Source organism: Oncorhynchus kisutch, linkage group LG27 (assembly GCF_002021735.2).
Source record: "Oncorhynchus kisutch isolate 150728-3 linkage group LG27, Okis_V2, whole genome shotgun sequence".
NCBI classification, from domain to species: Eukaryota; Metazoa; Chordata; class Actinopteri; order Salmoniformes; family Salmonidae; genus Oncorhynchus; species Oncorhynchus kisutch.
This window is the reverse complement of record NC_034200.2, coordinates 29,229,361-29,244,874: the sequence shown is the minus strand read 5'-3', so window position 1 is coordinate 29,244,874 and position 15,514 is coordinate 29,229,361. Positions and strand designations below refer to the sequence as shown.

Here is a 15,514-nt window from a genome sequence, read left to right as displayed (position 1 = left end):
TAATATTGAAATGGAAGGAGTATCAGACCCTGCAAATCTACCAAGACCTGGCCGTCCCTCTAAACTTTCAGCTCATACAAGGAGAAGACTGATCAGAGATGCAGCCAAGAGGCCCATGATCACTCTGGATGAACTGCAGAGATCTACAGCTGAGGTGGGAGACTCTGTCCATAGGACAACAATCAGTCGTATATTGCACAAATCTGGTCTTTATGGAAGAGTGGCAAGAAGAAAGCCATTTCTTAAAGATATCCATAAAAAGTGTTGTTTAAAGTTTGCCACAAGCCACCTGGGAGACACACCAAACATGTGGAAGAAGGTGCTCTGGTCAGATAAAACCAAAATTGAACTTTTTGGCAACAATGCAAAACGTTATGTTTGGCGTAAAAGCAACACAGCTCATCACCCTGAACACACCATCGCCACTGTCAAACATGGTGGTGGCAGCATCATGGTTTGGGCCTGCTTTTCTTCAGCAGGGACAGGGAAGATGGTTAAAATTGATGGGAAGATGGATGGAGCCAAATACAGGACCATTCTGGAAGAACCTGATGGAGTCAGCAAAAGACCTGAGACTGGGACGGAGATTTGTCTTCCAACAAGACAATGATCCAAAACATAAAGCAAAATCTACAATGGAATGGTTAAAAAATAAACATATCCAGGTGTTAGAATGGCCAAGTCAAAGTCCAGACCTGAATCCAATCGAGAATCTGTGGAAAGAACTGAAAACTGCTGTTCACAAATGCTCTCCATCCAACCTCACTGAGCTCGAGCTGTTTTGCAAGGAGGAATGGGAAAAGATTTCAGTCTCTCGATGTGCAAAACTGATAGAGACATACCCCAAGCGACTTACAGCTGTAATCGCAGCAAAAGTTGGCGCTACAAAGTATTAACTTAAGGGGGCTGAATAATTTTGCACTACCAATTTTTCAGTTTTTGATTTGTAAAAAAAAGTTTTAAATATCCAATAAATGTTGTTCCACTTCATGATTGTGTCCCACTTGTTGATTCTTCACAAAAAAATACAGTTTTATCTTTATGTTTTAAGCCTGAAATGTGGCAAAAGGTCGCAAAGTTCAAGGGGGCCGAATACTTTCGCAAGACACTGTATTTGGACTAGCTATGCTTAATGTCATTTACAGTTACTGGCTTCATGAAAGAAGAATGCACTTCAGTGTTTCAACAAACAGCACTAAACAAACATTTAATTCAAAACTTGACATTAAAACTGACCATTTTAAATAATGAAAAACAATGCAATATTAACAGAAATAAAATTTAAACATACAATCGGTAAGGCTAATTTTCTTAGTACATTATTTGCGTCATATACAATTAAAACTAACTACACGCACGTCCTTAAAGGTAGACTCTGCAATATGACATCATCATACACAGCGGGGCGGCTTCCAGTTCTAAACAGAATTCAATCTGCCCTCAGGAAGAGCCAATACGGTCAGTCTTGGCAGAATTCAATCTGCCCTCAGGAAGAGCCAATACGGTCAGTCTTGGCAGAATTCAATCTGCCCTCAGGAAGAGCCAATACGGTCAGTCTTGGCAGAATTCAATCTGCCCTCAGGAAGAGCCAATACGGTCAGTCTTGGCAGAATTCAATCTGCCCTCAGGAAGAGCCAATACGGTCAGTCTTGGCAGAATTCAATTGTTTTGTTTATTTCTGCAAGCAGGAAGTGTACCCTGCTCTGTATGATGTCATATTGTGGACTCTACCTTTAATCTAATATAGGTTTAGCTATTTCTCTCTTGACATTGAGCTCCCAGTCTTCATACCGTTGCATAACATTTTAATATGTTAGGACTTGACTTCTCTGTTCCCTATGCTTCATGTAGTGCAGAATTACTTAGGACCTTCTATGTGAGCAATAATTAGCTGTGGTGAGGTCATTATGATCCAAACGCAATTGTTTCCTGGGTGATGGCTTTGAACTCATAGTTTCCCCTTCCGTCCATGTGCAGGTAGTACTGGAGAAGAGACAGAAATCACTGGTTAGAAGGTTTCCTTTTAGATATTTGGAACGTATTTTAACCTATATAAAATAGATGTAAACAAGTAAACTCTCTCAGATTTGAAAAAGGACAAAAGAACAGGGCTTTAGTATTCACCTGCATTTTACTATTATATGCACAGTCATTTTATGTTTCATCGTTCGGTGTGAAAGGACTTACCTCATGGTGCTTCCACAAAGACTTCCTGTGAGAAACTGTGAACAACGTGATGCCCACCTGGGGAAAGGTACATATGACATCCCATAAGCTCGGAAAACACTTTCTCAGTCTCCTGTAAGTTTATTTTTTATTTAACTAGGCAAATCAGTTGACTAATTATTTTTACAATGACGGCCTCCTGAGGGGAAGGGGGCTGGGATTAAAAATAGCACAAAACACACATCACAACACTACATAAATAGAGACCTAAGACAACAACATAGCATGTCAGCAACACATGAAAACACAGCATGGCAGCAGCACAACATGGTACAGACATTATTTGGCACAGACAACAGCACAAAGGGCAAGAAGGTAGAAACAATAACACATCACATCAAGTTACCATGCATCAGTTTCCTTGGATCTTTTTCATTCCTCTTTCACAATGTGCACAAATAATAGATTTTTAAATAATCGTCATTATATTGACAAAATGGCCTATTTAATGTATAATCTTCATTAATAGTCCACAGTGTTGTATCTTACCGTCCTACAGTGGCTGTAGATGAAGTCCTCCACATCTACACTCACAGCACTGGTGCACTCATCCAGAATGGCAAACTGGGGCTTGTGGTAGAACAGACGGGCCATCTAGATACGACAGACAGACAGACAGACAGACAGACAGACAGACAGAGAGAGAGAGAGAGAGAGAGTCCAATCAATGAAAAGCTACATTTACCCATTTTACAGCCATATGTGCTTGTAAAATGGTCTTAAACGTCATGGCAACATAAATGGAGTGAAGTGCTATGCAGTTAGCAGAATTAGTCTGGCATAGAAAGAGACAAAACAACTACACGTGTCTACACTATTCTCTGTTGTTTTTTTAGGAAATGAGCAGTGACTTACAGCCATCCTCTGTTTCTCTCCTCCACTGAGGACGTCCATCCAGTCCTGGACCGTGTCCCAGCTGCCCTCCCGCTCCAGGATGTGACCAAGCTGGACATGGTCCAGGTACTCCTTCAGCACCTGTTCCCCAGCACAACACACACACACACACACACACACAGATACGTACAAACACGCCAGTATACCACACTGTCAGCAAACAGCATGCATAGCTTTGTGTTATACTCAGACATACCACACCCTACTGACAGAGGCCACGTACAGCACACTGTTCTTTCTTCATTTTTTAAATGTTACCTTTATTTAACTAGGCAAGTCAGCTAAGAACAAATTCTTATTTTCAATGACGGCCTAGGAACAGTGGGTTAACTGCCTGTTCAGGGGCAGAATGACAGATTTGTACCTTGTCAGCTCATGAGAAGCATTACAATCATTGGTCCAGAAAAAGACTGCTGTGATTGAATATATGATCCAGTAATGAGCTGATGTAATCAGATAGTTAGTCTACCTTATCAAAGGTCCCCTTCCTCCTCTGGTCCTCCACTGTATCTGGGTAGATCACCTGATCCCTCAGAGAGCCCAGGGTCATGTATGGCCTCTGGGGAACATAGAAGAGTTTCCCTCGCTCAGGTTTGGTGAGACGGCCACCAAACAGAGGCCAGAGCTGAGAAACAGACACATCCATTACTACTCATGAATGTAAAACAGTCAACACTACAGCAACATAATAGGCTTTTTCAGCAATTGTTGATTCCTCATACCTCTCCCAGGACTCTGAAGAGTGAGCTCTTCCCACAGCCGTTGGGGCCACACACCAAGACGTTTGTCCCTGACGTCACCTTAGGTTAGCAGGGGATGGGAAGGCACAGTACAGCCGTCTGCACTTACAGATTAAACAGTCCCTCAACCGTCTAGTCTATCGATTTCATGAATTGGTTCAGTACGGAGTTTCTCCTAGGTAGGATTGAGATACTCACCTCAAAGCTGAGGTCTTTGATAAGAATGTCCCCATTGGGCGTTGCAAGGGGTGTATGCTCAAACCTGAGACACAAGTACAACGTCAAACCAGGTAGTACCTACTTTCATTAAGCATGTTAATCATGTTTATTCTATTGCTATAATACATGTGTCTGTCAGACACATACTTAATAATCTTGTCTTTGTGGATGATTTCACCACTTCCTGGGACCAAGGTGATTCTATCTTGTAATTCACCATCTGAAAATGTGACAAAAGAAATCTAAAGCAATCATCTCTCACATCAACTAGTAAAATGTTGTCATGTTCCTGCATTAGAGTACTACAACATCAGACTGCTATCCAACAACAATAATATCATCAATACATCATCAGGGAACATGCAGCGGGCACCTCTTCCTCCCTGTTGAGAGACCATGGTCCTCTCGTATTTCCCAGAGTTCAGCTCTTTCAGGACTTTCATGATCTCGGTGATGCGAGCTGTGAACCTGTAGGGGGACAGCAGGGGTCATTGAGGAGGAGACAGCAGGGGTCATTGAGGAGGAGACAGCAGGGGTCATTGAGGAGGAGACAGCAGGGGTCATTGAGGAGGAGACAGCAGGGGTCATTGAGGAGGAGACAGCAGGGGTCATTGAGGAGGAGACAGCAGGTGTCATTGAGGAGGAGACAGCAGGTGTCATTGAGGAGGAGACAGCAGGTGTCATTGAGGAGGAGACAGAAGGGGTCATTGAGGAGGGGACAGCAGATGGAGGGAAAGAAGAACAAGTAGAGCAATCTCAGACCATTAAACCAGTGAACAATATAACTGGTCCCAGATCTGTTTGTATTCTTACCGTCTCCATTGCTGTCATTATCAGGCCAAACAGTCTAGCCTAACAGCAATCTTCAAATATGAACATTAATGAGTTTGAGGAGAACAGAGGATTGGATCCTAATTTGATAACCCCCACAACTATACAAATATTGGAACTCTATCGCAATAACTGACAGGGAGTTGACATGATAGCACAAACAGACTGGCATTCAGACTACCAGTGAACCACCGAACCAATGAACCATTGCACCAGTTGCACCAAGTGTGAGATAAGAGCATTGTGTATAACTGACCCAGAGAGCCTGCTCATCTCTCTGCCAGCCAGGACGATTCTGCCCAGGGCCTGAGACATGCTCAGCAACATACGCCCACTCTGGTAATAGTCCTGAATGAGAACGAGGGAGAGGAGACACAGGGAAGTTAGGATCTCAACCATACAAAACACAGACACACACACTCTGTCTCTCCTCACCTCTAGCAGCTCAGCGTGGGTACTGCGTAGGTGGCGTGGGTGGGTGTGGTTCAGGAACGGCCTGCTCACCACCAGGTACCCCACAACAGTGGCAATATCTACAGAGATGGGGAAAACCACAAGTAGTTAATTCAGCTATTGTCAGTTAATTCAGCTATATTATCTTAATTCGGATGAGAGAAGATAAATAAAGCAATTGATAACAAACTTCAAATCAAAGACATGACAAGTTCTCACACTTTGCAATGATGCTGTCCACGAAACCAGTTGAAAAGCGGAAGACAATGAAATTGTGCAAATGATCCACCTAGCGGTAAAAGGGAATGCAATGTGAGACATTGTATATGCACTGCAGTATAGATATTCTGTGATACCACAGGGCCCGCAGGTCATTTTATTTGGCCGCCCAACTTTTTAAAACATTTTTACATTGGGTACATAAAAGACTGTAAACCCCCCCCAGCAAATCAGCTTCAAGTGATTTTAATTCTGGGAATCTGTTCCAAAGTTTTCCCACGTATAATAGAGAGATATGTGTGATCGTATACAAATGTGAACACGGTTTGAAATGATTATGTTTTAGTCAAATGTTATATCTGTTTGGGCTTCTTGTGGTCAGTTTGCAGTCTACAAATGATTTGAAATTATATTCTGTCCCCCTGACCATCCACCCAAGAAAAAAATCATCCTCAGGCTGAATCTAGTTGTTGATCCCTGCCATAGTAAGTCAACTACTGCCACTGATACATTTGAAGCCCCTGCCCTCTCACCAGTTTCTGGAAGGTAGAGTGAATGGTCTGTTTCTCCCTCAGGTTTCCATTGTAGAAGGCAATTTCTTCACTGTGGGAAACAAAACATTAAACCTTTAATTTTTAACAGTGGAAAAAGAACATGAAACAGAAATTCTTTGTCTAAAAAAAGGAGAGAGGAACAGTGGTAAGGAGAGATGTGCCCCGACTGACCTGTTGGTGATTAGGCGTGAGTTGACGAATCGGTACTCTCCCTCATATCTCTGCTCCATCACCGTCATCTTGCCGATGGGCCGCCGCAGACGTGTCAGGATGAGCCCAGAGAACACCAGGTAGCCTATCATACAGGCAGGACCCTGAGGGGGAGAGGAACGTAGAATAGAGACGTTAGAAACTCTATTCTGCTGTAAGGATGCATTGGAGATTATCATGGTCATTCTTTCAATTTAAACTACATAAGACTAACTGTAGGATAATTCCAGAGATCCATAGAAGGCTACATTAGACAAAGCAAGACTCACCTGTGGCCCGATGGCCGAGGTCAACTTGAAGATGTACAGACCAATGTCCAATAGAGGCTGAAGGGACAGAAAACCTGTCTGATTATCATAGGTTCAGTGTACTGTCAATAGCGGTAGATTGTATCAGGCTTTGAGCAGCATTAGTTGTCTCTACAACAGAGGGATTTTTTAATAGCCTGGTTGAACCCGACTGAATTCTGCACTAACCATTGTTTCATTTGAGTGCAGAATTCGGTCTAGTTTATCCAGGATATTTAAGTGCAGGTTACCTTGCTGATGTTGGAGTAGAGGTCCACTACACTGTTACAGAACCTCTCAACGTCCTGGGTCAACAGCTGGTCGGGGTTACCGATGCGGTTGTCCAGGTTACCAATCTTATAGTACGTGTAACCTCTGGAGGATGGTGTGGTGAAAACATGACACAGGATTTGGCAGGTGGGTTATGTATTTTCTATCACTGCGTTTATGAAGTCATTGTTCATTACACCATTGTAACAGGGTCACTACATTGTAAGTACCTATTGCATTGTGGCTATGAAATTTGTAAGATGAAAGAGGATCAAGGCAAAATCCTTCCAAACTAGCTCTATTTCTAAGGGCTAATCCACTGGGTTATATACGAACTAGAGACAGCGTCCAGAATGGCGTTTTCAGCGTAATCAACTTAAGTTTGCATACGCTGTTTCTGGTTGCTGCCATCTTTCTATGTTCGTTTTTACTGGGACAACTATACCTGCGCACTAGTGCTCAGTGCGCACTGGACAGACAGCAAGCAGTACCACACGAACATGCTCCGGGAACTCTGCCAGAGTGTGCCAAGAACGTGGACAGCTACACAAACCAACCGGCACATCCCCTGGCCAACTGGGCTCAGCATGAATAAAATGTTTCCATATCTTCGGCTGTGAGTGTTGAAAAGAAAGATCGTCTTCAGTGACAATTAAGTGAATAATTCAATGGTAGTTTTGTGCACAAAGGTGATGACATAAGTGTCTTATTAAGAATTTTCAAATGTGACTTCTCTATGGGGCCGTCTATGGGAATTGCTTTCTGGGCCGGACTTCAGTTAAACTGCAATAACGAAGCTGTCATCTGGGCACAGCCGAACGTGTGCGTCCAGTCCAGAACCCGGGGACCTGAACTAATCTAGTCATCCAGAAACAAATCTCCCGCTACGTGATTTGGGTTGGATGCAAATGTTAATGTCTTTCACAAGAGACAAGCTAAGGGCAGACAAACAGATGTTCTCTCAGAAGTAATATTCTGCAAGAAGTAGGCCTGGGAATGTGATCAACAGGACTTACTGTAGGTACTCATCATAGAGGTGCTTGGTGAGTCGAACCCGGCAACAGAGCTTCAGTTCATTCAAACCCAGCTTGAGGAAGTTGTTAACCAGCGAGATCTGAAACAGGCAAACGGGCCATAATAGCAGTCTCATTTAAAAGCAGTGCATTACATTTTATAGTGCGAGTATACCACTCAATTGGAATGTGTGCACTGAGTAAATAATCATAAACACCTCATAAAACCTCTAATAAATATAGGCCAGGGATCACAAGTCTGTTATCAGGCAGTTTTAGTATTGACCAAAAATACACACAAACGCTCTCCCCATTGGGCACAATACTAATACTAACGTAAACCACCATTCCTCATGAGGTTAACTGTAAGTTCATTAGTTTATTATCAAATATATTGTATTGAGAAAGTGTAATGTGTAGAATTACACGTTATAATGTTAGTTATATAATCATATATTTTGTTTTAATCTATGGGTAGTAGAGACAATTAAGACAACAAATTAACCACAAAAATAGAAGTATGAAAGTTGCACTTACAAATGGCATGACTTTTATAAAGTTGAACAAGAGTCTCTTGAAATCTTTTGTTGAACGACCAATAATTGCACTGCAAACCAACATCCACAAAGTGAATACACTCACAATGTCACATACAGGGCAAAAGTGGGGTCATTCTACATTGTAAACCAAAGGTGTCTGTGTTTTTTCAGTGTTTTTTAGCGCACAGAAAAACCCAACACTGGAAGAGCTAGATTGTCCGCACCTTAAAGAGCCACTGAACACGCCAATTGGCGCGTGTGTTTTTCTGTCATTAGAAAAACTTGTTTTCAGTCTTGGAGGTGGATTTCCTAACCGATTCCGCATTTGGTTTATGATGTTTGTCCCTCATGAGACACTGTAGACCGAGAAGCCTATTTCACTTCCTCAAAATACCCAGCATAAATTGTTTTTATTTCACCTTTATTTAAATAGGCCATGGTGGCGAAGTAATTACAATATAGCAATTAAAACACTGGAATGGTAGATGTGCAGGAGATACTGGGGTGCAAAGGAGCAAGATAAATAAATAAATAAATACTGTATGGGGATGAGGTAGTTGGATGGGCTATTTACAGATGGGCTATGTACGGTTGGGTCCTGCTATGGTGACCAGTGAGCTGAGATAAGGTGGGGCTTTACCTAGCAAAGACTTATAGATGACCTGGAGCCAGTGGGTTTGGCGACGAACATGAAGCGAGGGCCAGCCAACGAGAGCATACAGGTCGCAGTGGTGAGTAGTATATGGGACTTTGGTGACAAAACGGATGGCACTGTGATAGACTGCATCCAATTAGCTGAGTAGAGTGTTGGAGGCTATTTTGTAAATGACATCGCCGAAGTCGAGGCTCGGTAGGATAGTCAGTTTTACGAGGGTATGTTTGGCAGCATGAGTGAAGGATGCTTTGTTGCGAAATAGGAAACCGATTCTAGATTTCATTTTGGAATGGAGATGCTTAATGTGAGTCTGGGGAAGGAGAGTTTACAGTCTATCCAGACACCTAGGTATTTTTAGTTGTCCACATATTCTAAGTCAGAACCGTCCAGAGTAGTGATGCTGGACGGGCGGGCAGGTGCTGGTAGCGATCGGTTGAAGAGCATGCATTTAGTTGTACTTGCATTTAAGAGCAGTTGGAGATCACGGAAGGAGAGTTATATGGCATTGAAGCTCGTCTGGGGGTTAGTTAACACAGTGTTCAAAGAAGGGCCAGAAGTATACAGAATGGTATCGTCTGAGTAGAGGTGGATCAGAGAATCACCAGCAGCAAAGAGCGACATCATTGATGTATACAGAGAAAATCTAAGATAACTCAAGAAATGTATCATTAATTGACGTTTTTGCCGAGGATGCTTTAGTTGCGCAATTTTACATCTTGCTATGGTGTTTGGTGCAGTAGTTCTCAAGTAAAAAACTTGCATGACGTGTTGTCTTATGTAAACAGTCGGCGCTGCTGAGCAAGTCTGCCTCACACTCTATGCTATTGTATAGAGAGAAATCACTGCAGCTGTTCACCCCATGTTAGTGGGCAAATGGACATCGCCAATTTAAATCCCAAACTTAATTAACCCGCTGTGACGCAGAAATGTTACAAACTCTGTTTCAGATGAGATTGACTTTATTATCCAAATTACCCTATTTACACTTTGTAGTAGATTTTGACACTAGGAAAACATAGGAAAAATCCACTGGCAAAAGGTGAACACAGCAGGATGAGGAGTGCAAATAAAGTCTCATTAATAAGTTGGGCCAGTCTAGTCCTGTAGGGCTGCCAGGATCAAATGTCTGTCCATTTTTCCACCCCAAACACAAAATGAAACCCGCTCTAGAAAATAGCCAGGATTATGTTAATAACTGACTAGAAGGTAAATACACCATTTCAAATATTTTCAAGCCTGCAACCCTTCATGACCAGTGATGCCCACAAACGCAATAAAACCACAACAACAATACACAAGTGAATTCATAAGCACTTAATCATATTCTGCTTTCAGGCACCCCAAGCAGCAAAGTATTCCATGCAAATGGACACTGGTATGGCAGCAATATAGTAATAAAAGCGCTTCATGAAAAGATTGACATCTCTGCTAATTATTCCACTGTGGAGGAATTAAGAGATGATTATAACCTGTCAAATATGATAAATAACAATTTTGCAAAGCTATGTTGAAATTGCTACTGGCAATGCTGGTGTGCTAGGGTTTTCTATGGAGTCCTACCTCTAGGGCCTAGTGGTTAGAGCATTGGACTAGTAAATGGAAGGTTGCAAGTTCAAATCCCCGAGCTGACAAGGTACAAATCTGTCGTTCTGCCCCGGAACAGGCAGTTAACCCACTGTTCCTAGGCCGTCATTGAAAATAAGAATTTGTTCTTAACTGACTTTCCTAGTCAAATAAAGGTAAAAAAAATTATAATAATTAAGGGCTGGGTCATATGGCCCGAAAAAAATCACATCTTGATTTATTCAAAGTCATGAGCGATTCACATCTTTATTTTTTAACGTTTTCTCTTAAACTTTGTTGAACAATTAAAAGGTCAAATACACTGCATTTCAAACAGTCAGGTCAGGAATAATCTAATGAATTCAGGGCTTCGAAAATTATACCTAGGCTAAATATGCGCCTTCTACAACACTACTAATTGTATTATTTTAGCCTGCTTTTGTTGCAATAACCACTGATCTGGCTTTCAAGTCCGTCTATGAAAATGACATTTTTGTTACAAATTGAACAGGAACCATGCATAATGCACATTCACTAATAATGACTCACTTCTTGTAGCAGGCATTATAGAAAATGAACACAGGTCTCATAAATACTCTCTGAAGCACAAGTCCATGTGCTAGTGAGTAGCCAGCTAATCTTTATTTTTAAAGTCGAGCCAACTTGGATCTATTTGCTTATAAATGCGTATTTTTTTAAAACACAGACTAGACAACAGTATGTGGCTAAAATGCTGCAGAGGCGGTAGGTGGTACTGCAATGCCGCATGCGACAGAAATTGAGCATTTATTTTCCACATGTTCATTGATACTCTCGTTTTAGTAGGGTCTCCTCTGTTCTACATTTTGGCAGTTGAGACAAAAAGGGTATCGTTAGAAAATATAATTTATTCTCTAAAACAGTAAAATAATATCTCTAAGCGTTTCGGTGTCCATAAGACTGATTATGTTGGACCAAACCTCAAATACCGAGTTTTTGCGATACAGGCATTTGGAACATCGACCTGAAACATTAATTAGATATATCGCCCAGCCCTACCTACCTCTCGATCATGGTGCCATTCTGGATCATCCACACATCACAGTAGGTTCTGGCCACCAGCATGGCAGCGATGAGGAGACAGTATCCTGACTGTGGAGAGGTAGATTACCAGAAATAGGTCAACACAAGTGATCGGGAGATGTGTTGAGATGTTACACAATGCATTTCCTTACATTAAGTGAAATGTAATTCCAATCAAGATGAAAATGTTGGAGTGCATTCAAAGTCATCAAGTTTGTAGAAGAGCTCTTACCTCTTTGCAGAACACTCCAGGAACCATGATCTTCACTATCTTCAGGATACGTGCAAAGAACACCTTGTCCACCACCGTCCTTTCCTTCTTGGCCTCCTGACACACATCATACCAAACATTTACAGATTAATCAGAAAAATAAACCCCTTCAAATCTCACCAGCTCAGTCCTACATGGTTAATCTGGTAACGGCATGTGGATATTGACATTATTGCCAAATGTTGTCCCTGGGTGTGGTAAGACAGGGTTCCCAAACTTTTTCACTCTGGCCCCCCTTCCAGCATTGGGGAAGATCCCACGCAAGTGCCATGTCCATTTCTATGGACACATGCACTGCTCATAACACAAACTGTTCACATCCCTCTTGTTGGTGGAAAGAATTTCACAGGTTTCAAGCTTATTTCCTGCAATTCTATGCAATTTGACAAGGGGCACAAAGAACCTTCAGCAGTTTTAAAGCACATTTTCTTGCAATTCTATACATTTTGGCATATGTTATATGTATTCATGTGATATTTGAGTGACTAAAAAATTACAACACTATCTATGGGCTAAATGTTTTACATTTTTTATGTTAGCTGACATGGTCTAGTTGATCTGGACATTTCTGACAAGTTATAAATAGCTCTCTAAGGTACACAATGACTAACATGACAATAGGAACTGATGATGCACTACCCAATGTCGAAATTGCACCTTGTGCATTCTACTATTACAACTTTCAAGAGTAAGTTTAAAGCCGGACTAAGTTTCTAAAATAAATAAATACATTTTATATATATATATATATATATATATATATATATATATATACACACACACACACACCTACTCATTGCAGGGTTCTTCTTTATTTTTACGATTTTCTACATTGTAGAATAATAGTGAAGACATCAACACTATGAAATAACACATGGAATCATGTAGAACCAAAAAGTGTTATACAAATCAAAATATATTTTATATTTGAGATTCTTCAAAGCAGCCACCCTTTGCCTTGATGACAGCTTTGCACACTCTTGGTATTCTCTGAACCAGATTCATGAGGTAGTCACCCAGAATGCATTTCAATTAACAGGTTTGCCTTGTTAAAAGTTAATTTGTGGAATTTCTTTCCTTTTTAATGCATTTGAGCCAATCAGTTGTGTTGTGACAAGGTAGAGGTGGTATACAGAAGATAGCCCTATTTGGTAAAAGATCAAGTCCATATTATGGCAGGAACAGCTAAAATAAGCAAAGAGAAACGACAGTCCATCATGACTTAAAGACATGAAGGTTAGTCAATCCGGAACATTTGAAGAACTTTGAAAGTTTCTTCAAGGGCAGTTGCAAAAACCATTAAGCGCAATGATGAAACTGGCTCTCATGAGGACCACCACAGGAAAGGATGACCCACAGTTGCCTCTGCTGCAGAGGATAAGTTCATTAGAGTTACCTGCCTCAGAAATTGCAGCCCAAATAAATGCTTCACAGAGTTCAAGTAACAGACAAATCTCAACATCAACTGTTCAGAGGAGACTGCGTGAATCAGTCCTTCATGGTCGAACTGCTACAAAGAAACCACTACTAAAGGACACCAATAAGAAGAAGAGACTTGCTTGGGCCAAGAAACACGAGCAATGGATGTTAGACTGGTGTACATCTGTCCTTTGGTCTGATGAGTCCAAATTTGAGTTTCGGTTCCAACCGCCGTGTTTTTGTGAGACACAGAGTAGGTGAACAGATGATCTCCACATGTGTGGTTCCCACCGTGAAGCATGGAGGAGGTGGTGTGATGGTGCTTTGCTGGTGACACTGTCAGTGATTTAGAACTCAAGGCACACTTAACCAGCATTGCTACCACAGCATTCTGCAGCAATATGCCATCCAAACTAGTTTGCACTTATTGGGATTATCATTTGTTTTTCAACAGGACAATGACCCAACACACCTCCAGGCTGTGTAAGGGCTATTTGACCAAGGAGAATGATGGAGTGCTGCATCAGATGACCTCGCCTCCACTATCACCCCAATTGAGATGGTTTGGGATGAGTTTGACCACAGAGTGAAGGAAAAGCAGCCAATAAGTGCTCAGCATATGTGGGAACTCCTTCAAGACGTTTGGAAAAGCATTCCCGGTGAAGCTGGTTGAGAGAATGCCAAGAGTGTGCAAAGCTGTCATCAAGGCAAAGGGTGGCTACTTTGAAGAATCCCAGATATAAAATATATTTTGATTTGTTTTTGGTTACTACATGAGTCCATATGTTATTTCATAGTTGATGTCTTCACTAGTATTCTACAATGTAGAAAATTGTAAAAAAAAAAAAAAAAAAAACTATGGTAAGAGAGATTTCAACATTGAGTGTTACAACTCAGTAGTTGGTAATATTTCCTGAATACAAACACTTACATCTTTGCTCAACTGTAGTTCTGATGATCTTTTCACCCTAAACATAAAACAGTAAATGAAGCCAATCAATGGTACCTAAAGACACACAACACACACATATATTACTTTGTTAGCTAGACCTTGGAATCCTGACCACCCAGCTATAAAAGGCAATTCAATCATAGTCCCCCAGGACCTCTGAGTAGCAGTAGAGAAAATGTATTCCATAAACTACTAGCTACCTAAAAGTGTTAAAACAACATAACAGACATCTCTGATTCAATGTCATCATACTGCAACTTGTCTCAGTTACATTTTGTCTGACAAATGCCGCGTTCAGAAATACTGGGAACTCGGAAATCTCCGAATTAAGTGCGTTAAAAACAACTGTGAATTCGGCACACAAAAAAACCGATCTCCAGCTGGGAAAATCGTTTAGAACGGTCATCCAACTCGGGAACTCGCGACTCTTTCTAGAGCTCCGACTTTCCGACCTGAAGATCACTGACGTCATGATTTGACCTCTTACTTTCCCCTAGTTCCCAGTTGTTTTCAACGCGACATTACTAGCTAGCCAATGTTGTTGGCTACATCAGTTTAGCATTATGACGGGCAGTCATCTAGCTAATCTTACTTTAGCTACGAAATAGTTGTCAAGTTTAACTTAGTTACCCATTTATCTTGTCAGCATGTCTTTTCCTCTTGAGAAGATACAAGGCAACGATTGTGGCGCCTGCTACAGTGCAGTTCTTAGCTGTAAAGTATTTACTGATCGCCGCCATGTTTTCATCTGTCGACCGACCAAAGAAGTAACGAGATGCATGCTGGGGTAGCTACCTGGCTGGCGTGCTAGCATAATGAGCTATATGGTGCAACATTTCAGTATATCAGACAAATGCAATGCACACATCGTATGAATAAACTGTTTTAGCCAAGGACAAAAAAGTCAGCATGTCCTTTATCTTCAGTAAATCATGCTAGCTATGTGTATCAACATTGCATTTTCACTTCTGTTTTCATTTCAAACTCAGCGACATTTGGCAGGAGAAAACCGGAAGCAAATCCTTCAAATTAAAAGTAGTAAGGACTCTTAGAGAAAATACTACACACTAATGAAGACAATTCCAATTTCGTATGAACACGATCATCTATAGAATGCTACAGCAACCTCCTTATTGT

The 15,514-nt window shown here is 41.3% G+C and overlaps 1 protein-coding gene across 2 annotated transcripts; it reads right to left on the bottom strand.

Moving 5' to 3' along the window:
- Nucleotides 1–1,190: 1,190 nt before the first annotated feature.
- Nucleotides 1,191–15,512, bottom strand: LOC109871874 (ATP-binding cassette sub-family D member 3). Of its 2 annotated transcripts, XM_020462886.2 has the most exons (22): nucleotides 15,008–15,512; nucleotides 14,357–14,393; nucleotides 11,968–12,063; nucleotides 11,716–11,804; nucleotides 8,454–8,523; nucleotides 7,920–8,017; nucleotides 6,885–7,008; nucleotides 6,616–6,672; nucleotides 6,308–6,450; nucleotides 6,116–6,185; nucleotides 5,583–5,652; nucleotides 5,346–5,443; nucleotides 5,167–5,258; nucleotides 4,453–4,547; nucleotides 4,227–4,299; nucleotides 4,059–4,122; nucleotides 3,843–3,920; nucleotides 3,590–3,745; nucleotides 3,082–3,201; nucleotides 2,716–2,820; nucleotides 2,188–2,244; nucleotides 1,191–1,983 (listed from the first exon to the last, which is right to left on the bottom strand). In XM_020462886.2, exons 1-22 carry the CDS (start codon nucleotides 15,115–15,117, stop codon nucleotides 1,906–1,908), a joined length of 1,980 nt encoding a protein of 659 aa, XP_020318475.1. In that variant the 5' UTR covers nucleotides 15,118–15,512; the 3' UTR covers nucleotides 1,191–1,905. The 2 variants fall into 2 exon arrangements, with proteins under 2 accessions (XP_020318475.1, XP_031662573.1); XM_031806713.1 differs by having other exon boundaries at nucleotides 5,167–5,443.
- Nucleotides 15,513–15,514: the final 2 nt, after the last annotated feature.